Source organism: Schistocerca americana, chromosome X, assembly GCF_021461395.2.
Source record: "Schistocerca americana isolate TAMUIC-IGC-003095 chromosome X, iqSchAmer2.1, whole genome shotgun sequence".
Lineage (NCBI taxonomy): Eukaryota > Metazoa > Arthropoda > Insecta > Orthoptera > Acrididae > Schistocerca > Schistocerca americana.
This window is the reverse complement of record NC_060130.1, coordinates 99,059,668-99,086,457: the sequence shown is the minus strand read 5'-3', so window position 1 is coordinate 99,086,457 and position 26,790 is coordinate 99,059,668. Positions and strand designations below refer to the sequence as shown.

Sequence of the window (26,790 nt, the reverse complement as noted above, 5' to 3'; positions counted from 1 at the left end):
GTGATTTTACAAGATAAGAATAGGATGACAGAAATAAAGAGAAATCTGAAAAATCCTTTGCTATGCTATAGAGAAGAAGGAGTTATCATGGAATGGCCTCATGAGATGGTTACCAGGGGAGAGACTGCTACATATAACTTGGAAATATATCCCTGCGAAAAGGAAGAAACGAGGCAGACCCAGAAAAAGATGGCTAGAGAAAACAAAAGGTGCTATGGCAAGAAGAAGCTTCCATATCACATGACGAGTGGCAAGATAAGAAGTTGTGGCTCTTCGGGTGCAGCAAATGGTTCTTGACGCTGTAAATAAAAAATTCGCCTATTAAGATCGATGAAAAGTATCTGCATTTCTTGCAGCACTAAACGTGATAAAAGCTTGAAGATAGACATCTGGCCATAGCGTGTCGTAAGTTCAGATGAAGCACCACAATGGAGTAATATTCCTTTATTCAAGAAGATTAATCCAGTAGCTACACTGCACATTTCCTGTTCTGTATATAGGATAGCATTTTCTGGCAATCAAAGTTTTGACATATTAATTATTCACGACTTCTACATAGTTCACAAACTTGATACTAATGCTTGCTGTGTGTTCAATTGAAAATAATGACGACACACGTAGTATAATCTTTAACCCAATCTAATATTCGTTTTTCAGTGTAACACTTCGGTATTGCTACACAAGATATTAATTATAGAGCAGAAGTTCTTTTTTTCTTTTTCTTTTTTTTACGAACTTACCATAGTTTACGACATCTTTTAAAAGAAAACTGTTGAGTCACTACACCCGGCACCTCTATCATTGAGTCCAACCAAAAGAAGAACTTCTTCTCTATTTCTTTCCTGGGGCCCATCTCCTATCAGATTCAACGCCTTCTTCATAATAAATTCAACTGTAATGTCGCGTTTTCAACCAATAGTAGTATTAAAAAAATTCATTCACAATTTAAAATCGACCTGTTCCACTGTGAAAAACTCTGTTGTGCATAAGATTTTTTGCGACACTTGCTCTTCTTACTACATAGGACAAACAGGACGTGCCTTTACAGTCAGATACAAAGAACATCTTTTAAGAAAAAATGGTACAAGCACCCAGAATTCGTCTTTTTCCGACCACCTTCTGATTACTGGTCACGCACCCAAAGCTGTTCACGATATCAGCATTTTGTACTCCGAGAAGAAAGGCCGTAGATTAGATGTTCTCGAAGAATTATAAATTTTTAAATATTAATGATGGTCTCATTCTTAATGAGCATCTACAATAACGTAATAAAAGCTTCTTCAGAGGGTATAAAGCCGGTACTTGATATTTGATTTCGTGTTCCCTAGCGCAGTTACCAAAATATTTTTTTGCCTAAGTCGACTAATAATTCTCTTGTTTTTTAAAAGATTATATTAACTGCACTTCATGTTATACCATTCTTTTCTGCTCTCTGAGTTTTTTAGCTGACTCTAAAATGACGTTTTCAACCTTTAAACTGTATTTATAAGCTGTCATGTAGACAATTTATTACCGTGTTTGCTGTTGTCAGGTAAAATGATTGGCTGTTACTTCATGTAGAAAATAATATTCATCGTTAACATTCGTCCGTCTATATTTTGAATGTTAAGTAGCCTGTTTGTATGTGCGGCTACTAGATTGCACTCTTGGTGTAACGTTCACCTGCCCGCAATTGCTAACGCGGGCGCCTCTGTCTGATGCTACTGTAGCTCGACGCATGTGAACAGTCCATAGTGGCTTGCCTTTATCTATTCGGTTTCACAAATTTTGTAACTAAAACTTTATCGCTCGATTTTTAGTTTAATACGTGATACGTAAATACTGTTTCCTTTTTGTACTTCTAGCTACTACTTACACTTAATTTTTTTCTTTCCTATAATTTTATAATAATGTTACTGGCCAATTTCAGTGTTTTATTTCTGATGGAGGCACTCACAGACGTGTCGAAACTTGGGTCAAAAGACTCCTTTATTGCGACCGAGTGCTGCTATTACTGTTAATTTTATAGAGCAGAAGGGTAATTTCAGGTTGATGGATGTATCACACAATTACGGTTGCGCTAATAAAACACTAATCTTACAACAGTTCCAATAGTAGCGACCTCTTATTAACATTTTTTTTTAAATCTCGTCTTGTACTCTATATCCTAGTGCTTCATACATGGACTGCAGCAGCTATCTCCTCGTCATTGTTTGACTCTTGTGTAACCTTTTGTTAAGATATTTACAGACTGCCTCTGCAGCATCTTCCTAATGATCTGAAAAACGGAGCAACAGTGGAACGTTTCCTACTATTTGTCGACACCAGTTCTCTTTGCGAAATATTCCTATATGCGGAACTCTCTCCATATAATCACAAGTTTCTTTGTTTATTTCAGGTGAGATCGTAAGGTAAATGCCATTTCCAGTAGAAAGTGAACTTGTCGGAGTGTTTTATGTTACTGAAGGCCGCACGATGTAACCAGAAGCAGTTTAGTATTTGGTGTAGCAAGCCAGGGGCTCCTTCACGGTTGCGGTACACTATTCATTCCAACAGACACTTTTCGACACTGTTAAGAATAGGTATTTTGTTAAAAAATCTGGACTTTTTATCTGTGCTTGAGTCTTACATCAGAATTGCTAATTACCGGTTTCTACTTTCTCAGCAATGATGACTGTGGCGCAACGAATTAAGAAACTGCCAAATCACAAATAAATTACTGCTTCGGTCTCCGGGAAGGCCGTCTGCGCCATTCTGTTCAGACAAATAATTAGAACGCCATTATTGCAAACTTTTCCGTGTCAGCAGTCGAGAACGTGCGTTGTTTATCGTTTGTATACTGAATTTTGTTCTTCCGGGCTGGTTAAGAGGCATTCAGAGAGAATCAGGTTCGTTACGAAACTCTCAATATTTTTGAGCCCAAACTCTCTCAAATAAAACAGGCGTTATACAACACAAAACTGAGAGCAAACGAATGTGTGAGCTTTGTGGAAGTTTATGACTTTCTTTAGACACCGATTACTTGAAACCCTTCTCACAACTATAATCCAAATATCACGTGACGACGTTTTAGTAGCAGAATTGTGATAAGACACTGATCGAGGCGGCGCAGTGGTGAGACTGGACTCGCATTCGCGAGGACGGCGCTTCAACTCCCCGAACGGTGTTCCTGATTTAGGTTTTCTGGGATTTCTGTAGATTGGTTAAGGAAAATACCGGCATTGTTCCTTTCAAAGAGTACGATGGAGTTCCTTCCCCTATTCGTCCCTAATGATTTCTTCATCGGCTAGACAGTAAATTATAATCTCCCTTTCTTAATTATGACAGATAATAATGTACAAATGGCAATAGAGTAGCACCAGAAATAATACGTTCGCGTATATGTGTTTCAGCTCTGCATTCGCATCAATCGAAGAAAGTTATATTGAACTGTTCGATCGTTTGTGATTGTGGTGTTACGTGAAGCACTGGCCGCCCTGAGCTTGGGGAGAAGTACGGAAGGTCCAACCTTGGTAAACATCCGAATCTGATTCGTCTTCAGCAGAAGCCAGCCGCTTGACTTTCCGACTGGGGAGCGGCGCCTCGGAACTCTCGTCTGATGTGCCGAGCTCGTCGAACTTCGTGGCTCCAAACCTCTCTGCCATCTGTGTCAGTTGCTCCGCCGTGGTCACGTTGCTCTGCAAAACAAAATGCTACAATATAAGCCACACAAACTCAACAGGCTCGGGAGTACAACAGCAAAATAATACACTAAATTTTGGGAGCATTCCAATACCAAAAAGGATATATATGAGTGACACGAACTTCATCACACAAATTAGGTACAAGGTAATACATATTTGATTGAGACTCGCATGTTTTGTCTCTGGCTCAGAGAACTTGATATGAATCCCCAATGTGCCGCAATTAAGTCTGTAACTGTTGCGGTGTGGAGCAGAAGATGGCTCAAATATATTTTATGGAATCTCCCTCCATGCTGTTTGTATACGAGTCGGAAAATATAAAATGCTTCATTTCCGGAGGACCGCGATAGACAAGTTTGGAGCCAGCTGCATATAAGAGACGTAGTGTTGGCGGAATTTCAGGAGCAAGGAGTAAAAAGGAGCACGAGTACCTTTGGTACCTTAAGAATGTTTATACATTTCGTACCACACGCCGCCAAGTATTGGATTGCCGAAATATGGCATGTGGAAAAGGGGGCAGTAACTCGAGCTGTGAAACCTCCCAATTGTAGCGGTTATTTTACTCAATAGGTCGAAGTCGAGATCGCGTGCTGTATATCCAATGTTGTCCTAAATCATCACTCTTGACATCGGGCTGCCATGTCGTTACCATACAGAGGGCACCGCGGTAGCGCTTAACACTTGTGCTACCATCGCAGTAGGACAGGTGGAGGCAAAGACTCCTCCGAAAACTCCTCGTTTAACCACTCTGCATGCCACGACAGCATTTATGTGCCCATCCCAGTCCGAATCGTTTGTGGTTTCTAGAAAACGGAATTCGACGCAGTGTATCAAAGTGACTTGAGCTTCCCGTAACACTATCTCCTTCCGTTACACAAGAGGAGAACGCCGGTGAGCCCACGTGTGCAGTAGTAACCACTTACCGCGGTATACTCTTGGACTTACTCGGGACATTATTTCCAAGAGTTGCAGTCTTCAGAAGCGTTACAACATAATAAAGCATACAACTGCAGTGGTGGTGCTACGTAACTACTGGTCCATTTGACATTTTAATTAAGCAACATGCGATGTAAAAGCATAAGTCATCACTGTAATAGGGACGCTGCACTGTTAAATAAATTCTGTAACATTTCTATGAAATGTTCATTGCGTATGTTTTACATTGGTTCCGAGTAAACAAAGGAAGCATAAAAATATTGCACCCGGTATTTATTAGGCATAATGTTCTGTTTATTCCATCGGACTCATAGACAACTCAATGAAGTCATTACGTCACTTAGCAGGGAGCAAAGACTGTTGTCGGTAAACCTTGTGATAAAATGATGAGAGACATAATCTAAGTATAATACTGCATTGTGTAATGCCGCTATGACCCTCGACAAATGTCAGATACACTACGATACTTCCTAAGAGCAGAATCGAGTTATCGGGAGGTCAGGCGGGTCTTTGTTTCCACTTCTCTTCGTCTTTTGAAAGCTAAATTCTGTACCAGTCATTAAGAAAATTGCGTAGAATCTTACTGAAAATCACGCAGTTTCTTCTGTTAGGATTATCTTTCCACTAGTAAAAAACTGCGATACCTCAGTACATCCCACAAGCACACATGAAATTAGCATACAACTGCAGACAGACTACAAACACGGTGAAAATAAAGTGGAACCTAGGCATATAACTGCAGGAGAACTATGAGGGCGTGCTAAAAGGTAATTCCTCCGAATTTTTTTATTCTGTTCTCAGTATCGGTTGAGGTATTACGTGTCATTCATATCACACAGTCAACAGTGCCGCTTCGCTGATGCAAGTTGCACCCCTCTGCCACTAGAAGGCTCTGAATTGTAACCTTGTGTTCATTGTCATCGTTCATTCTCCATACGGTCCCGACTTGGCCCCATCCGATTTTTACCTGTTTCCAAAATATAAAGACCACCTTCGAGAACTTCATTTTGATAGTGATGCAGTAGAGGTGAGGTTGCGGCTCCGCCAACAAAGTCAAACATTCTACAGTGACGGTATCAACAAACTAGCCTCTCGTTGGGAGAAATGTGTTCGTCACGAGGTGACGATGTTGTGGAATAAATATGTAGACATGAAGAATAAAGATGTAAAATGTTAATAAAGTTGCTTTAAGAGTTTTCACATTAATCATTATGTTTTTAGGTACGATAAACCGAATTCTTCATTTACACTTATTTTCATACTCTAGTGAAAAATCGAAAAAACAGCAGTTGCTCTTCCGAAGATAAGTCTATTGCTACCACAGTAGCATTGGTCTAAAACTATCATTTGTGCACCAACGGTGCTGAAATTCGAATGTCTCACCTGCTCATAGCAGGCAATTGCGCATTCAGAAATAGGAGGACCGTTGGCGCAGTGAAACTGAGAGAAGAAAGGAAGGAAGAATAGGGTTTAGCAACTTGTAGAGGACGGGGTCATTACCGATGGAGCACAAGTTCATCAGACTGGGGGAGGGTAGGAAAGAAATGGACCGGCAATTAACCAATTTAGAGAAACCACGGAAAACCTAAGTCTGTATGATCGGACATGGTTATCAGCCCCAGTCCTTCTGAATGCAAGTACAGTACCAGTATCTTAAACCAAATTGTGCCATCTTTTGACAGGCAGAGTTCACCCACATATTTTAATGATCTCACGTGCTTAATTTGCTAGCTTGTTAAAAATATGTGAGGCGCCTTTAGCTCTTCTTAAAAGTTAAATAGCTCATCGACTTCATCTGCTTAAATTTCAAATAATCCTAGCCCCCTTTGTCTTTGACTGGTCACAGTGAAACGAAGCTTTCATGTCAACTCGCAACGAGGCGAGGAGTCCAATGGCTAACACAGATGACAGCCAGGTGTTAGGCCCTTGTTCACCCATCCAGGTTCAGAATTTCCCTGATTTTCTTAAATCATTTCACTTTTATCCTGAGATTCCTTATACATATTACGACGACTCCTTACCGCATCCTTCTCAGTTGAGTGGGTGCTCCGTCTTTAATTACCTCATGTCTAAGGTGCTGCAGTCATGGACTGTGCGGCTGGTCCCGGCGGAGGTTCGAGTCCTCCCTCGGGCATGGGTGTGTGTGCTTGTCCTTAGGACAATTTAGGTTAAGTAATGTGTAAGATTAGGGACTGATGACCTTAGCAGTTAAGTCCCATAAGATTTCACACACATCTGAACATTTGAATTACCTCAACGCCGGCGAGATGTTATATCCACACCTTTCTACCACATGTTACTGGAATCTCTATTGAATACGCCAGTAAAATCTCCTTCACAATACATCTCACAGTTTAAGGCGATGACTGCACATACGGATCAAATTAAAAATATTAGGTTAACATGTTCAATTTTTTTGTCTAGCATTTCCCAACGAAAGAGGATTTTACAAGCTTTACAAGTGTACCGGCTGCACGTATTAGCGACGCATGTCGATGTTCATCTTTTCGAAAAGATCAAGGCGCTGAAGGCGAAAAGCAGGAGTAACTACAAACTGATTACAGGATACAGCTAATGCTTTCTAATCACTTCGTAATAATTCCGAGCGATGGTGCTTGTACCTTTCAAGGTTTTCGCTTTGCAGCGCCTTTAAACGATCTGTGTAACTACGCAGTGTGTGCAATATGGCTGTAATAAGTTTTGCGGCGGAATTTAACTGCTGCAACATGTTGCCAAGGCATTTCTACAAAAACGAACAGGAAGATGTCAGGTGATCACAGCCTTTTGTGAGATGTAATAGCGCTCACACTTTGCATCGTTGAAGACAATTACAATTTCGAAATCGAAATTGGGTCCTTCCCAGGCTGAAAAAATAATTAGGGAGATGTGTGCATCATCAGAAATACGTAATGCTTTACATCTGCCTTTTTTTTTCTTTTTTTACGAGGTTGTAAGCTTGTAACGGACGTATCAGCCGATATAGCTTACCCCTGATCCTGGAACGTAGCAAGTGCAGAAACTTCTCACATTCAGCCAATATTGAAGACTACAGATTCTGACTCGTATGGATATCTTCTTAATTTCTGCCCATCTTGTAATTAATTTAGTCATAGCATCTTACGATCACTGAAACTGAATCAGCGGTTATCTGGAAAGATATTCCAAAATTTATCTAGCGTCTGGCTTCAGCTTCTGTTTTCCCTACTTTCATACATTTATGCTTAAATTGTTTCCAAGTGAAAGATGTTAACCATTACGCTATTTAAAACTGAGAGTTTATAAGTTTTCGGTGTGCACAATGATAAGAACTGTAATTCCAAATCACGCATTATAGAAAATAAATTCAGCGAGCACTGTCCTGTGTGTGATCAATGACTTAAATAAGAAGGTATCATAAATTGACCTTATACGGGGTGTTCTAAAAGTCTCTCCGCAGTGCCGTATGATTGTTAGCCGAGCGAGCCGTGTGTCTGTTCGCCTGCCTGGGCTTTTCAACTGAACAATAAACGCACAACGATACTGCAGTGATATTCTGCACCCATTCAAAGGAGAACTTGTGTTAAGTGAAATACTGAACAGTTATTTTCAACAAGATAGTACAACCGTGCATACAGCTCGCGTTTCAGTGTAACTGCTTGCTGGTGTTTTTGATGATCGCATAATTTCACTGGGACTTTGGTATGACCTAACACCACCTGACTTTTTCTTCTAGGGTGCGGCGAAAGCAACTCTACAAAAACCGTCCAAAATCCATCGATGAATTGAAAACTGCAATATCCACTTTCACTGCCTCTGTTACAGAAGAAATGCTACAGCTTGTGTTTGGAAACATGATTAGACGAATTGAATTGTGTATTCAACAATAGGGGGGACACTTTCAACATTTAACGTGAAAATTTGTAAGTAAAAATTAATATTCAATAAATTAATAACTTGTATTTCACTGAGTTTCATTTCGGTATATTCACTGCGGCATACGGCACGCGCGGCTAACAATCATATGGCACTGCGGAGAGACTTTTTGAACACCCCGTATTTAACATTTTAATTCATTAATGTCTTCTTCTTCTTCTTTTTCGTCTTCTGGCTTTTCGGGTAGAGGTTGGGGTAAACCTGTTTCAGATTCACCGTTTTGTTCCCACTGATTTTCTACGCGAATGTTTATAATACAAGTCTTGTTTTAGGATCCTAACCTCCGACATAAGCGGAAGATGTTTCTTCCATTCATTTTTGTTCTGTACAGCTTTCTCTGTTACAGATTTCACACCTTATTTTGTCCTTATGTAGATGTTCACAACTTTTTTTTAAAGTACTAAGAATGTCACGTAGCAGCAGAGAATAACCGGTCTCTTCCTTGGAGACAAGGTCGGTTACGTTGACGATTCGCTTGTAATGTTTATTTTTTGTTATGTGTTACTGCTCTTTGTAGAAACAAAACGATTTAACTTCGAAAGACGAGAGATTAGTACAACCTAACTTACACGTCATGCACAGTTGACTGCCACCAAAAAGACCCTGATGTTATTGTTTACATATAGCAGGAAGCTGTGAGGTAATCTACAGCCAGTGTTAGTGGTACGTCCCTTGCAGCCTGGTGGATGTCGGAACCCGCTGTTGCTGGTAGTTCAGCGTTGTCGACAGCTCATAATGCTTGCTTTCATGCTTCCTTCAAAGGATCCTATTCCGGATCTACTGTTTTTAAACTGTCACCTCATTGTTCATTCTCTTTCTGATTACAGTCTGTTAACGTTTCTGGCTGCCCCTGTGGCAACATCTAAACTTTAACAACAACTAGATACATAATTCTTACACCTACGTAATGACTGTACGATCAAATGGTTCGCTATGATGCAATCAATTACTTTCTTACTTGCAAGTACGGTCGCAGGTTCGAATCCTGCCTCGGGCATGGATGTGTGTGATGTTCTTAGGTTAGTTAGGTTTAAGTAGTTCTAAGTTCTAGGGCACTGATGACCACAGATGTAAAGTCCCATAGTGCACAGAGCCATTTGAACCATCTTACTTGCAAGTATATTCACTTAATACAGTAGAAAAAAGGGGCAGAGTCTGATGAAGTTTGGAATATCCGCCCGTATCTCGTGGTTGTGCGGTAGCGTTCTCGCTTCCCACGCCCGGGTTCCCGGGTTCGATTCCCGGCGGGGTCAGGGATTTTCTCTGCCTCGTGATGGCTGGGTGTTGTGTGCTGTCCTTAGGTTAGTTAGGTTTAAGTAGTTCTAAGTTCTAGGGGACTGATGACCATAGATGTTAAGTCCCATAGTGCTCAGAGCCATTTGAACCATTTTGGAATATCCGACCTACATCAACTTGCATTTTTAAGATTTCATGGACAAATGACCTCGGTGGCGAGCAACCAAAAATTTCTCTTTTTCTATTGTGTGTAGACAGCGGTTCAGAAATGTATATAGAAGTAATTGTAAATCAGATGTTGTCATCAAAAAAGTTAGTAGACAATGGAGCAGCTGTGAGGAAGATTTACTAAAATAAAGTAATACTACCTCGCTACCCTAGTTATGTTTGAAGAGGTGAAAATGGGAAGTAGACAGCTTAAGTCATAATTTAGAAAGCAGGACCGTGGTCTTGTCAAAGTCGGCCTTGTACTTCGAACTGTCGAGAAGAAGTCTGTAAGTGGTTCTTTGAGCCTCTGCCAGGCGCTTTAGTGTGTATTGTAGAGTATTCGTGTAAATGTAGATGTAGATACCCAACTCTCACATCACGCGAATCGCGCGTTGCTGAACCGAGTCCCGTTGGGTTGTCGTGGTCTCCTTCCGACATGTTATTAAGAGTGAAATGTATATCTGTATCGGATGCTTGCTTGGCCTTGATGAAGTGGTATGAAGAGTGTGGAATGGAAGGAAAGGAGAAGGTACATCTTGATACCAGCACACAGCTCACTCCTCCAGAAAACACCAAGGGGATCACTGAGCTTAACGCTCCCATCTGAAGGACACATTACAGTGAACAGTGACATACTGTCAGCCCATGAATCACTCTCGAGATTTAATACGGGACATTGGCACTGGCACTGATAATCAGAAACATTACACCACCAACCCTTCCCACCTTTTTTGTCAAATAATGATCATAACAATTAGTCCCACCAACAAGATTTGGACCGACATCTGCTGAGAAGAGGGCCATCACCCTAGCGTGCGTTAAGGCGGCCAACCACGTAACTGCATGCTAGACAAGCACGCATGCACAAGTGTGCTCGCCCAAGCATGCTTGAGCGTGTGTACCACAAATTTCTGAAAGCTGCAGGATTCTACAAGCAGTTTGATGCTTGATAGAATTTTGAGGAAGCATGCTTGTGCAAGCGTTCAATCGCGTGCGTGATCGACCGTGTGCACCAAAAATAGGAAGGTTCGTGCAAGCATTCGTCAGTGATTTGATTTAATTTTTATTCGGTCCTGTTAAAATACATTCTGTAGAAAGCTCGTGCTGTAATATAGGTCAACCCTAAGTGTGCAACAGGGTATTACATGGGGGAGAGTGGGCGGGGTGGGGAGGAGGGGAAGAGAAGAGAAACAGTAGTACTGTGAGACAGGTTCCGTAGTGCCTCTACTGCGAACAGGTAATATGGGAATAATATTTTCGTTTCTTTAACCACTCTTTACTCCACATATCACATTTCCTATTTCCTTCGTGATACAAGCAAAACGTCTGCCAAATCCAGCGAATCGTCATCTGAGCTCGGCGATCTTTTGGTAAACAAAGTGACGATTGTACAAGCACGTTCGAGCCGCGTGGAGGCGCATGCGTGCTTGTAGAGCGATCAATTACATGCTTGGCCGCCTTTAGTGTCCTCGACAGTTGACGTAGTTCTACGGCTTATATGAGGCTTGATATGGAGCAGTTATCACTAGAGCGTGCAGAGGCAACTATTAAGGTATGCTACTCTGAACAGAAAGAAACAGAAGCGACAGGAGGTGGACTGAGCATAAGTCGAGCGCGAAAACACTGCCTTATTACTCTCACCAGGCTTAAATACGTCTTCTTTACGTTTGTAGATATATTTCCATTATTTCACATTAGACAGCTGAGAATAAATGCGGCATTTTTTTTTAACTTTTCTACCTCGGTAGCAGCGTGATGTGAGTCAGTCATATGTCAGTACCACTATAACGCTGATGAGGAGATTATTTTGGGTTTATGAGGCGTCCAGTAAGCCTACACAATTCGATACGAGCAGACTGAGTCTGACCGTGTCTTGCTTACAGGACTGTATCAGCATTTGCAGCAATATGCTATGTCACATCGTAGTAGCCTGCATCTGTTGATCAGTTTCTTAATAATTGTTATAATAATTGATATTGTGTTTTTCGGAGAGGAGTGCACACATTTACGCAAGCACTGCGTTTGCACGAGACTGTATAGAGGATTTAATCTAGTCGTTAGTAAGATAGAGTAATACCGCATTGCTCATTGCGTCACTTATTCGTGTACGAGGAAAAATGGCTCAGTAACGATGACATGACGAAAAAGATGTTCTTTGTACGAGCCGCTGGGAAAAACGCTCATTAAGCCACCATCAGCAAACAGTTTCATAGACTTTGGCTAACGAAGTTCTCCTCGTCATATAAGAAAGGAAGTTGCTCAAATCAAGTTGGTTGGTAAGCAGATATAACCCAGAAAATAATGCGCAGATACTGTGGACACGCACTGTGTCGGAAACCTACTTTTCTCCGAAACTGTGCGTCAGTGGTTTTGCGCGTAAAATGCGTTTTAGGAGAACCATTACGGAAGAACTGTATAGCAAGCCACGTATTGCCTGTAAACTAATGAAAACTGGAAGAAATTAGACCAGGTTAAGAATTTCAAGTGGGATGATGCTAAAAAACTGAATAAGGCTCTCAGAATGGAGCATTTTATGTTGGTAAAGTTTTGGTATGTGACAACGATCTGATTTTACTGTACAATAATATAATTTAGAATTTTCATAGAGATATTTTTTTGGCTTTCATTCACGTCAAAAGTCGTAGTTTTAAAATTATAATTAACTACAAAAGAACATATCATCATATTTTTAATTTACTGTAGTGGATGGTCAAAATACCTATCGGGTAGTTTGATTCTATGTGCAACTAGGAGCGACCCTGTCCATCTTCCCTCTCTGTTGAAGCGGTATGTTGGTCTCTCAAAAGAACCAACGGCGTACCTGTGTTGTGTATGAATCACGATCACGTTATCGTTTTAATGTTCAAACGATTGTCAGAAAAACTGGATATGAATGATATTCTTCAGCACACAAATTTCTGGCGCCTCCAAAGTTCGTTATATTTTCTCAGTTTAAGCCAGAGGACATATAATGGAAAAAATATTCTGGTTGACATATTAAATGCCAAACACGAGTCTAAGTCTCCACATATCCCGAAGCTATGCAGCAACTCTCTTGGACGTCTCCGATACGGAATGTTACAAGCAAGAAGCGACAACAACCACAGGTCTTACCGTAGTACATTCGAGACTGTGTGACGAAGAAAACAGGACTGTCCAAGAGAGGTTCAAAATTATATTCAGAGTTATGTCCCGAGATCTTACATTTCATACAAGTGAGAACCCTGTTCCTTGATTGTCACAGACTTATTCTATCCTGTCGTTTATTTTTAGAGTAGAAAACTGTCTTTGTCGCTCATAGCTTTTGAAAATAGCAAGATGTCACACAAATAACAGATCCAGTATTATGCAAGAAAATCAAGTACGATAAAGAACAGGACTGACGTTGTCCGGTGTCATGTATATGAAATTCGTCTCGCACGATTTAGACGACCAAAGGAAAATTTCAATCTTTAATAGCTGACTGCGACTGGAATGACGAAACTCTCGAATATGAATACACAGTATTAACTGCGTCAGTACTTCTCTCAGTTTTATCATACGAAGTTAACAATTTTGACAAGTTACTCAACTATCCGACCGAGGTGGCACAATGGACTCATATTGGAGAGTAGTGGGATTTCAAACCCTCTTACTGATATTCAGATTTAGATTTATAAACAAGCTCACCTCCGATTTCCTTCCTCGGCTTTTTGCAGTCAAAACTGGACTCCTCCTCTAATTACCTCGATGTCGACGGAGCCCTATAATCTTTCACCAATGGTACGGAATCCTTCAAATTTTACAGGAAGTGTAAAATCATGATGCCAACTGCATACCGTTTTGTAATGAGACATGTGAAGCTTTTTTTTCTCTGGTATCATGCATGAAGTTCACTTAGTGGATACAAACAAATCTTTAGGAACTTACCGTGTGGTGTCTGCCGGAAACATTGCGTAGGCAGTGCACGTAACACGACAACCCTGGAAGCAGATAAACATATTGGTAATCAGAAGTTTATAAAAATACATATAAGACTACTTTTTAAAAAGTGAAACTGCCATCGAGCCAAAAGTTGATTTGAACACCACAATGCTGTACTACACATTATCGTGCTGGCGATGGTACGGGACTGCCTTCGGGCTGAAAATCGGATCCCCAGCCAGAGTACAGTTTGACGTGGAGTCTGAATCGCGGTGCAAATTGTTATTTTTCACATACACAAGACATGGACTTTATAAAAGTCTTGCAGAAACTACTTACTAAGTTCTATAATCAGATTGGAGAATACCATCAACCGGAAAATAGAGAAACGTTCAGATGGTGGTTTGAATGGTTCGTGTGCTCTACTCAGTATCCTCCACTTGAGTACCACACACAGAACTTTCATGCAACCATGTGAAACGGCCAGAAAAGTCATTCTTTGGGATGTACTTCAACACGCGCGTCACGTTGGCTGCGTAAATATCTACAGTTCGTCGTTTTTTTAAGGTTTGAATTGATAACACCAAATCTCGTCACCTGTGACGATTTTTTTTCAGAAAAGAATTGTCCGCGTTGTGTTTTTCATATTAATCGACGCAGCCGTCCACGTCAGTAATAAAATGAGTCTCGCAGTTTGTGGACAGACGGGGTACATCCATGTTTTATCTACTTACAAGGGAATTAAAGTTACATTATTATAAAACTGAACGTCTATACATGCGTTTACAAAGTTATTTACTAGTATTGCTAATTTTGTAGTTATGTACGATAATGAACAAAAGGTTGCTCATCAAGAAAGAGCCATCAGAGAAACATATTTTATGTTACATCTGACGAGTACTGATACAAATAAAATATTAATGTTTCGCACTAATAATGTAACTGCGTTATTACGCTATAGATAATGTTTTGTTACACCATAAGGAGCAGTGTAAAACTTTTTCTGTGTATCTATCGAATCAGAGACACGCTGTCACGCATTTCCGGTCCGATTTCATTGATACTCATGTTTTTGTTGTTTGTAATTCTCATGTTTTTGGCAAGTGAAATAGCTTCAACAGTGTGGATGAAAAGTCTTAAATTTTGTTTATGATTATGATGTGCGATAAATAATATTCAGTTTCTCTCTGTGACGAGTCCGTACGATTAGTTGATTTGGAGTCGGTTATTTCCAAGGCGTCCCACAGGTTTATGTTTCTAGTACTGTGTGTAATTTCTGCGTTGACTCGAAAAATCTTGGATTCGAACGACATTAAAGATTTCTTGGTCTGGTTGCAAAACTAATCTAACCTTGGAGACAGTATTCACGCAAACTCGCCGACACAGGATATTGCAGTGCCTGTGTTGTTAGGAAGAACGATGCAATATTCCTCCGGATATGCGAATGTGGTTCATGTATTTGATAACGGCTGTAGCCGCCGCAGAGCCTGTTACTACGGATATTGCATGTCCGAAGGAACAACATTGTATCGTCCTTCTTAACCACATAGGCACTGCAATATTGTATTTATCAGTCGATACCAGGTAGCGGCTTTCACTTAAAATTTCCTCCCCTGTACGGTAATTACATAATGTGTGTACGAGTACAGGTTGTGACGAAATACAGAAGCGCGAATACATTTGATGTAGCAAATACAGGGCTACAGGGTGGTGTGAAAAGCTTGTAAGGGTGTTGCAGGGTGAGTTGTGCTCATAAGAAAAAATTCGACACATTGCGCCGTTTCCGATTTAATTAACATTGAAGTCAGTCAATTAGGCGGTTTTCACGCGCAAATTCAAACGGCCCGCCATAGACGGTGTCGCCAAACGTGTTCTTCGTTTGGTTTCCTAAAACCGAACAAGAGAGCGATATAAAAATTGGGCAAAGGACGTAGTAAGTATAGAACCGTTACCGAAGGCTGAGCAGTCTTGTGTGCTATGAGAACAACTGACATTATTGTATATGGAAGGCCACTTGAATTTGCGTGCGCAACGGCCTGATTGGCTAAGTTCAATGCTAATTAACTCGGAGACGGCGCAACGTACCGAATTTTTGTAGTAAGAGTTATTTCTCAACATAACTCTGCAACACACTTACAAGCTTTTCAGGCTGATACCCTGGATGTGAACTGCTGTGGTTGTAATGATCTGACATTGGTGTCTGCGACATTTAAACATGTTGCCCATTGCACAGTGAACTCCCTCTCTTATAGGGACCCATGGAAGAAGTGTTACACACCATTAGGGTGAACTTGACTATTTTTTGCCCTTGAGCTTATGTTGCTTGTTCTTCGGTTACAATTTTATTTTCAGTCGTTAAGTTTTACATCACAAAATGTTTTTGTTGTTATGGTCTTTAGTCCGAAAAGTGGTTTGGTGCAGATCTCGACATTAGCCTATCCTCTGCAAGCCTCTTCACCTCTGAATAATCGCTGCAACCTGCATTTGAACGTGCTCCATTGTATTCAATCAAGCCTTTGTCTCCCTCTACAGTTGGATGTGTCCTATCAACCAATTCCATCTTTTACACAAGTTGTGCCACGAAGTTCTTTTCTCCGCTATTCTATTCAGTATATCCCCATAAGTTATTCAATCTACGCATCTCATCTTCAACCCGGAGGTGTTTCTGTGATGTTTTGCGAGCGTTTTTCATACCGTACTATGGGACTGCCCTTGCAGATTACTGTGAACATGAACGAGGATGTTTATTTCGACTTTCTCAGCGACCGAGTGTTGCCCTTTCATTTACATCTTATAATGAGTATGCTGATGACACTCCCTTTTCCCAAGGCGACAACAGCCATGCTCATAGGGCCGCAAGCATACGTTCCCGGTTTTACGAACACTGAGGCACACTATCGCACCTCGAAAGGCATCACAAATCACTCTATCGTAATTGCTAAGAAATAATAACTTTGTTATTTTTAATTAGTCTTACAAAGATGTCACAGTTCGTAGTGATAGACGGTAAATCATCGAGTAGAACAGAAGTGATATCTGGCGTTCCGCAAGGTAGTGTCATAGGCCCTATGCTGTTCCTGGCCGGCCTTGTCGCCGAGCGGTTCTAGGCGCTTCAGTCTGGGACCGCGCGACCGCTACGGTCGCAGGTTCGAATCTTGCCTCGGGCATGGATGTGTGTGATGTCCTTAGGTTAGTTAGGTTTAAGTAGTTCTAAGTTCTAGGGGACTGATGACCACAGATGTTGAGTCCCATAGTGCTCAGAGCCATTTGAACTATTTTGTAGCTGGGCTGCGCAAATTGGCATTATGCTGATCCGCACAATCTACCGAGTGAGTCAAAAAGAACTTTACAACTTTGGAATTATAGAGAAATTTATTGGAATATGTTACAGAATCGGTAGAAGTGTTATTTTGTAGCAAACAACCTCAAGTTTCACACAAAAGTGTCAAGTGTCATTTTGGTTCGATGTGACTACCATTTGTGATGGGACAAACATCACATCGGCAATCAACTTCTTCCCACACTCATTGCAACAGATCGGGCGTTACTTTTGTAACGATCTTTCACGTCAGCTAAATTCTTTGGTAAGGGAGGAACATACACACGGTCTTTAATGAAACCCCACAGAAAGAAATCCATTTATGTCGAGTCTGATGAGCGAGATAGCCATGTGATTAGCCCTTCACGCCCAATCCACCGACCTGGGAAGCGATTACCGAGGAAACCTCGAACTTTCGTGAGGAAATGAGGTGGTGCACCGTCTTGGTGGTAGTAAACCATCCCATATCGGTAACATTCATCTATTTGTGGAGTTAAAACGTTTTGCAGCATATCCAAATACATAATACCAGTGACTGTTTTCTCCATGAAGAATAAAGGGCCGTACACTTTCAGCGTGCTAAGCACACAAGATATACCGGGTGATCAAAAAGTCAGTATAAATTTGAAAACAGTAAACCACGGAGTAATGTAGATAGAGAGGTAAAAATTGACACACATGCGTGGAATGACATGGGGTTTTATTATAACCGAAAAGAAACACCCCATATTGACAGACGCGTGAAAGATCTCTTGCGCGCGTCGTTTGGTGATGATCGTGTGCTCAGCCCCCACTTTCGTCATGCTTGGCCTCCCAGGTCCCCAGACCCCAGTCCGTGCGATTATTGGCTTTGGGGTTACCTGAAGTCGCAAGTGTATCGTGATCGACCGACATCTCTAGGGATTCTGAAAGACAACATCCGACGCCAATGCCTCACCATAACTCCGGACATGCTTTACAGTGCTGTTCACGACATTATTCCTCGACTACAGCTATTGTTTAGGAATGATGGTGGACATATTGAGCATTTCCTGTAAAGAACATCATCTTTGCTTTGTCTTACTTTGTTATGCTAATTATTACTATTCTGATCAGATTAAGCGCCATCTGTCGGGCATTTTTGAACGTTTGTATTTTTTGGTTCTAATAAAACCCCATGTCATTCCAAGCATGTGTGTCAATTTGTACCTCTCAATCTACATTATTCCGTGATTTATTCAGTTTTCAAATTTATACTGACTTTTTGATCCCCCAGTATTAACTTTGGGGCTGTCACGAACGTGTTCCAGGGTTGTATGGGGAGCTTCGCTGCCCCATATTCACTGTGCCACTGATTTGAAATTTTGACTTATCGCTAAAGATTATTGTGTTCAAGAATATCTCGTCGTCCTCTATCCGAGGCAACATTTCCGCACGGAATTCCCCACGAGCCATCTTATTTGCATCACTAATGTGCTGTGTCGTTATGGACCTGTACGGTTTCAAGTGTAAACGTCTATGCAGTACTCTCCAAATAACCTTTGTGGAATGCCAGTCTCGCGAGACGCATGTCGCGTTGATTTTTGTTGACTGCGGACAAAGCTGTCCCTAACCAGTTCGATGTAATCATCAACACGGGCGACTTGCTGATTTATTGTGTCGTAGTGAACAACCCATCTCGACAACGTTCTTGTGCCAAGAGTAAATTCTAGGCCTGCTTGGAGGTTCTTTAGCGTATTCGGTGTGAAATTCAAGCCGAACAGTTGCAGCAGAGTTCGTTTCATGAAACCAAAACACACAGCGAGCCTCAGTTTTATATAATGCTCTCTCAGAATTATAATCCTTTCCAATTACGTTTAAAAGATGAATCGATTTTTGTAGTTCGTCTTCAGAATAATAAAGTACGCCATTGACTTTCACCTTTGTTTATTAAAATCTTTCCCCTGTGTAACCAGTTATACAATTTTGATTTGGAAAACTGCCAGTTTACGGACCCAAAAGAAGTGAAACAGTAATCCATCATTATGTTCTTCGCATTATTTGTTGAAATTTCTCGGTGTAGCTGTCCAGCTGCCTGCACTTGTTCAAGCCCGTTATCGAAGATGTATCTTCAGTTTCTTAGCCGTCTCTGTCAAACATAAATTTATGCGAAACGACGCAGGCCTTTTCGTAATCTATAGAAAATGGGTGAATTTAATGTATTCTTCTTTTCAAACCCCGTTAAGTTGAAACTCGTGCTAGCATTCGTGCACATTTCACTTCACCGGTACTGTGCTGAGAGACGGGGAGGAATGAAATGAAGGTAGATAACAGCAGCCGCATAAAAATGTGAAACAGCCGCGGTGTGCCGTGTGCGCGATGCTGGCCAATAAGCGAGGCACATTGCCTGGAACTTGAGGTGTATGGGGCAGCTCCTACCGGACTGACATGACGTAACGGCTGCTGCACTTTGGGATGCTACAAGTTTGCTATATTTAAAGACGATTAAGAGAGAGAAATCATTGCAAGTGAAATGTCAGAGACAGGTACAGTAATTGAAATCAATTAAACAGAAATGAGCAATGTTGTTTCCTATGAACCAACTCCTGGAACATTGGCACTAACATAACTGAAAGAACGTTACACATACCTCCTTCCCCTACTAATATATGATTAAGTATGCACCTTTCATCAGTTAATTATCTACGAAGGCCTGACCTCATCAGGCGTTTTGTGGGAGCGAAAGCATTCTACACAGCAAATGACAAGGAAATTTGCAGTCTTCTTGCGCAAAGGCGCAGGATCCGGAAGTGAGACCTCGCCTCTAAACAACAATTTACCGAAAGAACTTTAGCAGTATGAAGAATATAACGCACCAGTTGCCTAGATGTGTGCAGTATTTAATTTAGAAACGCAACTTGTTTTAGAAAGACACGATTCCATTTATGATTATAGCATGGCATAGTATTTTTAAGAACTTGATGATGGGGTCACGTCTTTTCAAAATATGCTGTGTTTTTAAATTAAATAAAGCACACATCTGGACAACTGGTGGGTCATATTTCCCGAACTGATACCGTTATACAGATGAACTATGGCTTCACAACAGATTCCTTTTAATACTCGCCTGGTACTGTTGCAGCTAGACTCCCCAACGTCAGTAAAATAATGTGCCCAGCAAGGTATTTCAGACATCTAGCGCGTCACTGAAGCCACCTCTACGCTTGGCCGAGAACGTTTCAAATTCCCCTTGTACGAGCTGTGGTCACAAAATTTTAATTATTACCTCGAAAAAATTATGTTACGTGATTCTGTTTGTTTTTGGTTACATGACTGCAGTTCCGGTATGTACTGGAATCTTCGCACCACCGTGGACTCACGTGCCGTTAAAGAAGCCACAATAAAATGGCGCCGCCCATTAATGAAGTGGATTATCGTGAGGTAATTCGTTATCGACAGCAGCGGTAGTGTTTCAGTTGTGTCAAGCCATGCCGAAGTAGTTATTTGGCAGCCTGGATTGGCCTGAAATAGCTGCAACAATTTTGCTATTTCCGAAAACGAATTACAGCACGATATTCCACTCTGTCGATGTGCGGCACCATTTTATTGTGACTCCTCTAGTGGCGTGCTACGGCACTTTGGCATGAGGATATCAGTGTACCAGGTCAGCAGGTATGTACCTGCAAACGAAAATTAATTAGGTGACTTTATTTTTCCGATGTGATAATTAAATTGTTACGAATTCTCCTCGTATATTCAGGGGAGAAGCGTCCCAATATTGGAATTCTAACTCACGGCACGAATGATAGCGTCTCATTAGTGTGAGTGCAGCGTAATTGGTGTGAGCGCGGCGCTGCAGTTGGCTCGTGCGTCTGACAAGGCATCGACCCCAGCTTAGCGGTGACGACCGCGGCTCACAGCAGGCGGCGATTTCTCGGCTTTGGTGCGGCCTTGGCGGCGCCGGCAGGCGACTAACCTAGGCGCACGACTCGTTCGTCATAGCGGACAACCGAGGACGAGCAACGGCACGACAGTGACGGCTGCTTATTGCCGCGTCCGCTAATTGCCGGCACTCGTGATGACAGAGTCGTAAACCAATCAAATGGACGACGAGATGTCTTAAAGGTAACGTCGTTAAATAAATCTCAAACGACGGCTTCGAGCCCGTTTCACGCGGGTGACACTCTTGTCAAAGTCGACTACACGAAGTGCGTGCGCCTTTCGTGCCAGCAGCCAGCCGCGTCGCAAGTGTGTCTGTGACTTGAGTGATCTATAGTTTGTGGCAAGAGTGGAGTACTAAATATCAAAGATAGCTGCACACTGCGCATGCGTAGAAACAGGGGACTGTGGCGGCGTCTCCTAACATCTGAAGTTAGCCTGTTCAGATCGAGTTCACTCCTATTATAGAAAGAAATTTTCAGCTTTCTCGCCTTTATTGTGTTGTTTACTTTGTTTTCGCGACACATTGAAAAGATTAGGCGAGGTCGTGGTATTTTTATAATGAGGGATCTGCGATAGAATAGAAATACCAGAAACTAAAAAGGTAATTACGTTTTTGGCGCTGACGTGTAAACGAAAACGACCACCAGAAGCAGACGAAACTCAATACAGGAATGAAACGTTAGGGACGCTGCAGTAGACTCACTTATGTCGACTAGTTAGTTGAGATTAGAAAGTAGATCGTGTAAAGAGGCTTCACAGAAATAGAATGGGCCTTAAAGTTGAAAGTAACCCTCAGCGATTACCTTTAATCTCCAGACACACACACCCTTCCCGCAAAAATTTGAAATATGGTAACAAAATTAATACAATAACAATCATAACAGAGTTTACTGATGACTACAGTAAAATTTACAGTGGATGTTCTTGACAAAGGTCGTATGGCAATTTATCCACACTGCTGAGAACTAAAATAATGTTACAAACATCGCTTAAACATCAAAACATCGACTTTTATTTGTTTCGTAAAATATTTACGTACACATTTAGCACAAAATATTTATAATGTAGTACATAGTACCATTTGTACCTTATTTTCTTTCTAATAACGTCAAAAATTATTTTTCTCGTTCAGTATATCTGACTTTTCATTGTTGAAGTTGTTGTTGTTGTGGTCTTCAGTCCTGAAACTGGTTTGATGCAGCTCTCCATGCTACTCTATCCTGTGCAAGCTTCTTCATCTCCCAGTACCTACTGCAACCTACATCCTTCTGAATCTTCTTAGTGTCTTCATCCCTTGGTCTCCCTCTACGATTTTTACCCTCCACGCTGCCCTCCAATACTTAATTGGTGATCCGTTGATGCCTCAGAACATGTCCTACCAACCGATCCCTTCTTCTGGTCAAGTTGTGCCACAAACTTCTCTTCTCCCCAGTCCTATTCAATACTTTCTCATTAGTTATGTGATATATCCATCTAATCTTCAGCATTCTTCTGTAGCACCACATTTCGAAAGCTTCTATTCTCTTCTTGTCCAAACTATTTATTGTCCATGTTTCACTTCCATACATGGCTACACTCCATACAAATACTTTCAGAAATGACTTCCTGACACTTAAATTTATACTCGATGTTAACAAATTTCTCTTCTTCAGAAACGCTTTCCTTGCCATTGCCAGTCTACATTTTATATCCTCTCTACTTCGACAATCCTCAGTTATTTTGCTCCCCAAATAGCAAAACTCCTTTACTACTTTAAGTGTCTCATTTCCTAATCTAATTCCCTCGGCATCATTCGACTTAATTCGACTACATTCCATTATCCTCGATTTGCTTTTGTTGATGTTCATCTTATATCCTCCTTTCAAGACACTATCCATTCCGTTCAACTGCTCTTCCAAGTCACTTGCTGTCTCTGACAGACTTACAATGTCATCGGCGAACCTCAAAGTTTTTATTTCTTCTCCATGGATTTTAATACCTACTCCGAATTTTTCTTTTGTTTCCTTCACTGCTTGCTCAATATACAGATTGAATAACATCGGGGAGAGACTACAACCCTGTCTCATTCCCCTCCCAACCACTGCTTCCCTTTCATGTCCCTCGACTCTTATAACTGCCATCTGGTTTCTGTACAAATTGTAAATAGCCTTTCGCTCCCTGTATTTTACCCCTGCCACCTCCAGAATTTAAAAGAGAGTATTCCAGTAACATTGTCAAAAGCTTTCTCTAAGTCTACAAATGCTAGAAACGTAGGTTTGCCTTTCCTTAATCTAGCTTCTAAGATAAGTCGTAGGGTCAGTATTGCCTCACGTGTTCCAACATTTCTACGGAATCCAAACTGATCGTCCCCGAGGTCGGCTTCTACTAGTTTTTCCATTCGTCTGTAAAGAATTCGCGTTAGTATTTTGCAGCTGTGACTTATTAAACTGATAGTTCGGTAATTTTCACATCTGTCAACACCTGCTTTCTTTGGGATTAGAATTATTATATTCTTCTTGAAGTCTGAGGGTATTCGCCTGTCTCATACATCTTGCTCACCAGAGGGTAGAGTTTTGTCAGGACTGGCTCTCCCAAGGCCGTCAGTAGTTCCAATGGAATGTTGTCTACTCCGGGGGCCTTGTTTCGACTCAGGTCTTTCAGTGCTCTGTCGAACTCTTCACGCAGTATCGTATCTCCCATTTCATCTTCATCTACATCCTCTTCCATTTCCATAATATTGACCTCAAGTACATCTCCCTTGTATAGACCCTCTATATACTCTTTTCACCTTTCTGCTTTCCCTTCTTTGCTTAGAACTGGGTTTCCATCTGAGCTCTTGATATTTATACAAGTGGTTCTCTTATCTCCAAAGGTCTCTTTAATTTTCCTGTAGGCAGTATCTATCTTACCCCTGGTGAGATAAGCCTCTACATCCTTACATTTGTCCTCTAGCCATCCCTGCTTAGCCATTTTGCACTTCCTGTCGATCTCATTTTTGAGACGTTCGTATTCCTTTTTGCCTGCTTCATTTACTGCATTTTTATATTTTCTCCTTTCATCAATTAAATTCAATATTTCTTCTGTTACCCAAGGATTTCTACTAGCCCTCGTCTTTTTACCTACTTGATCCTCTGCTGCCTTCACTACTTCCTCCCTCAAAGCTACCCATTCATCTTCTACTGTATTTCTTTCCCCCATTCCTGTCAATTGTTCCCTTATGCTCCCCCTGAAACTCTGTACAACCTCTGGTTCTTTCAGTTTATCCAGGTCCCATCTCCTTAAATTCCCACCTTTTTGCAGTTTCTACAGTTTTAATCTAGAGGTCATAACCAATAGATTGTGGTCAGAGTCCACATCTGCCCCTGGAAATGTCTTACAATTTAAAACCTGGTTCCTAAATCTCTGTCTTACCATTATATAATCTATCTGATACCTTTTAGTATCTCCAGGGTTCTTCCATGTATACAGCCTTCTTTTATGATTCTTGAACCAAGTGTTAGCTATGATTAAGTTGTGCTCTGTGCAAAATTCTACCAGGCGGCTTCCTCTTTCATTTCTTATCCCCAATCCATATTCACCTACTATGTTTCCTTCTCTCCCTTTTCCTACTACCGAATTCCAGTCACCCATGACTATTAAATTTTCGTCACCCTTCACTATCTGAATAATTTCTTTTATTTCATCATACATTTCTTCAATTTCTTCGTCATCTGCAGAGCTAGTTGGCATATAAACTTGTACTACTGTAGTAGGTGTGGGCTTCGTATCTATCTTGGCCACAATAATGCGTTCACTATGCTGTTTGTAGTAGCTTACCCGCATTCCTATTTTTCTATTCATTATTAAACCTACTCCTGCATTACCCCTATTTGATTTTGTGTTTATAACCCTGTAGTCACCTGACCAGAAGTCTTGTTCCTCCTGCCACCGAACTTCACTAATTCCCATTATATCTAACTTTAACCTATCCATTTCCCTTTTTAAATTTTCTAACCTACCACCCCGATTAAGGGATCTGACATTCCACGCTCCGATCCGTAGGACGCCAGTTTTCTTTCTCCTGATAACGGCGTCCTCCTGGGTAGTCCCCGCCCGGAGATCCGAATGTGGGACTATTTTACCTCCGGAATATTTTACCCAAGAGAACGCCATCATCATTTAATCATACAGTAAAGCAGCATGCCCTAGGGGAAAAATTACGGCCGTAGTTTCCCCTTGCTTTCAGCCGTTCGCAGTACCGGCACAGCAAGGCTGTTTTGGTTATTGTTACAAGGCCAGATCAGTCAATCATCCAGACTGTTGCCCTTGTAACTACTGAAAAGGCTGCTGCCCCTCTTCAGGAACCACACGTTTGTCTGGCCTCTCAACAGATACCCCTCCGTTGTGGTTGCACCTACGGTACGGCTATCTGTATCGCTGAGGCACGCAAGCCTCCCCACCAACGGCAACGTCCATGGTTCATGGGGGGAGGATTGTTGAAGTAATCCTCATAAAAACTGTTATCTATATATTTCCGTATTTATGTACGGCATAGGAAATTTCATTGTCCAGGTATTGCAGAACGTAAATATGTTTTCGCTTCCAGATATTTGATTTCGTCTCTCGTGTAGGCGAACACTAATAAGGAAAATATCGAAACCTCGTGAAACCTGTGCAGTGCACTACGGAAACAAAGCAACCAATAAAACAAGGATTAAGGAGACAAAAAAGCACATAATTCACTCCTATAACAGGAGTGAGTGTGGAGAGAGTAGATTAAGTTGGGATGTTGGCCGACGACGCCGCAATACCTTTTTTTTGCTCATGCGCTGACTGCAACATATCACCGGCCGCCCCCCGGCCGACGAGATATCCGGGCCCTGCAACGAACTTGTGATGTCACACTAGTCCACTTGTCGCCCGACTTTGTGAAAGCTCGATTCCGTGCAGGGCCTACGGGAAATCAATATTTAATTGAAAAGGTGCCTACTAAAGGTCTTAATTTTGTATTGCTGTCGAGAACTCGCACGCATTTAAATGCGCAGTCAAGAATTATGAAATTCGTGTGAAATAGTTACTCGCCCTCCGCCGGAGATAGCTGCTGGCACTCGTAAGTCCTGTAGTGAAGTGAAAAGTGCTCTGACGTACACGCCACTACCTGTCTTTGTCGTGGGCCTCGAGCATGTTCAGGATAGTGGGCAGAGTCAGTTGATCGCTGACATCAACACCCATTCCTGACGTGCTTGGCGGTTGTCGCACACGTAGGCACGTGATGCGCGCACAACTCGAGTTGTCGATTTTGACCAGGAAGTCGCTCACGTAGAAAGGGATTAACAGATACATCGTATGAGTCGTAATGAATTATTATCGAAGAAACGGAACCCAAAGTTTTCACCAAATTCATGAAGTAAATCGGGAGACTATTGAAACAGGCTGCAAACGTTAAGTATGATTTCTTAAAATACATACTGTTTCAAAATACCTGCAAGACTAGTGAAATGACCTGCTTCTCCTAACAAATTAATGACAAAGTAAGTAAAACCTGTTTCCAGTAATTATTCGTTTTTGTGGTTTTATTGATAGGATATTTTATGTGATATTACTGAAATAAGTCGACCTGCTATGAACTCTTCCTGACTTCCAACAGACTATCGAGGAGGTGGCGCAGTGGTTAGCACACTGGACTCGCATTCTAGAGGAGGACGGTTCAGACCCGCTTCTAGCCATCCAGATTTAGATTTTCCGTGATTTCCCTAA

At 41.5% G+C, this 26,790-nt stretch overlaps 1 protein-coding gene across 1 annotated transcript in view; it reads right to left on the bottom strand.

Moving 5' to 3' along the window:
• LOC124555833 (mucin-17-like) overlaps positions 1-26,790 on the bottom strand; it is a 105,469-nt gene that overhangs the window by 23,004 nt on the left and 55,675 nt on the right. Inside the window, exons 2-3 of the mRNA XM_047129899.1 lie at positions 13,863-13,915; positions 3,488-3,656 (exon numbers count right to left, since the gene is read on the bottom strand). Coding sequence (XP_046985855.1) covers positions 3,488-3,656; positions 13,863-13,915 — 222 coding nt within the window. The remainder of the gene's footprint in view (positions 1-3,487; positions 3,657-13,862; positions 13,916-26,790) is intronic.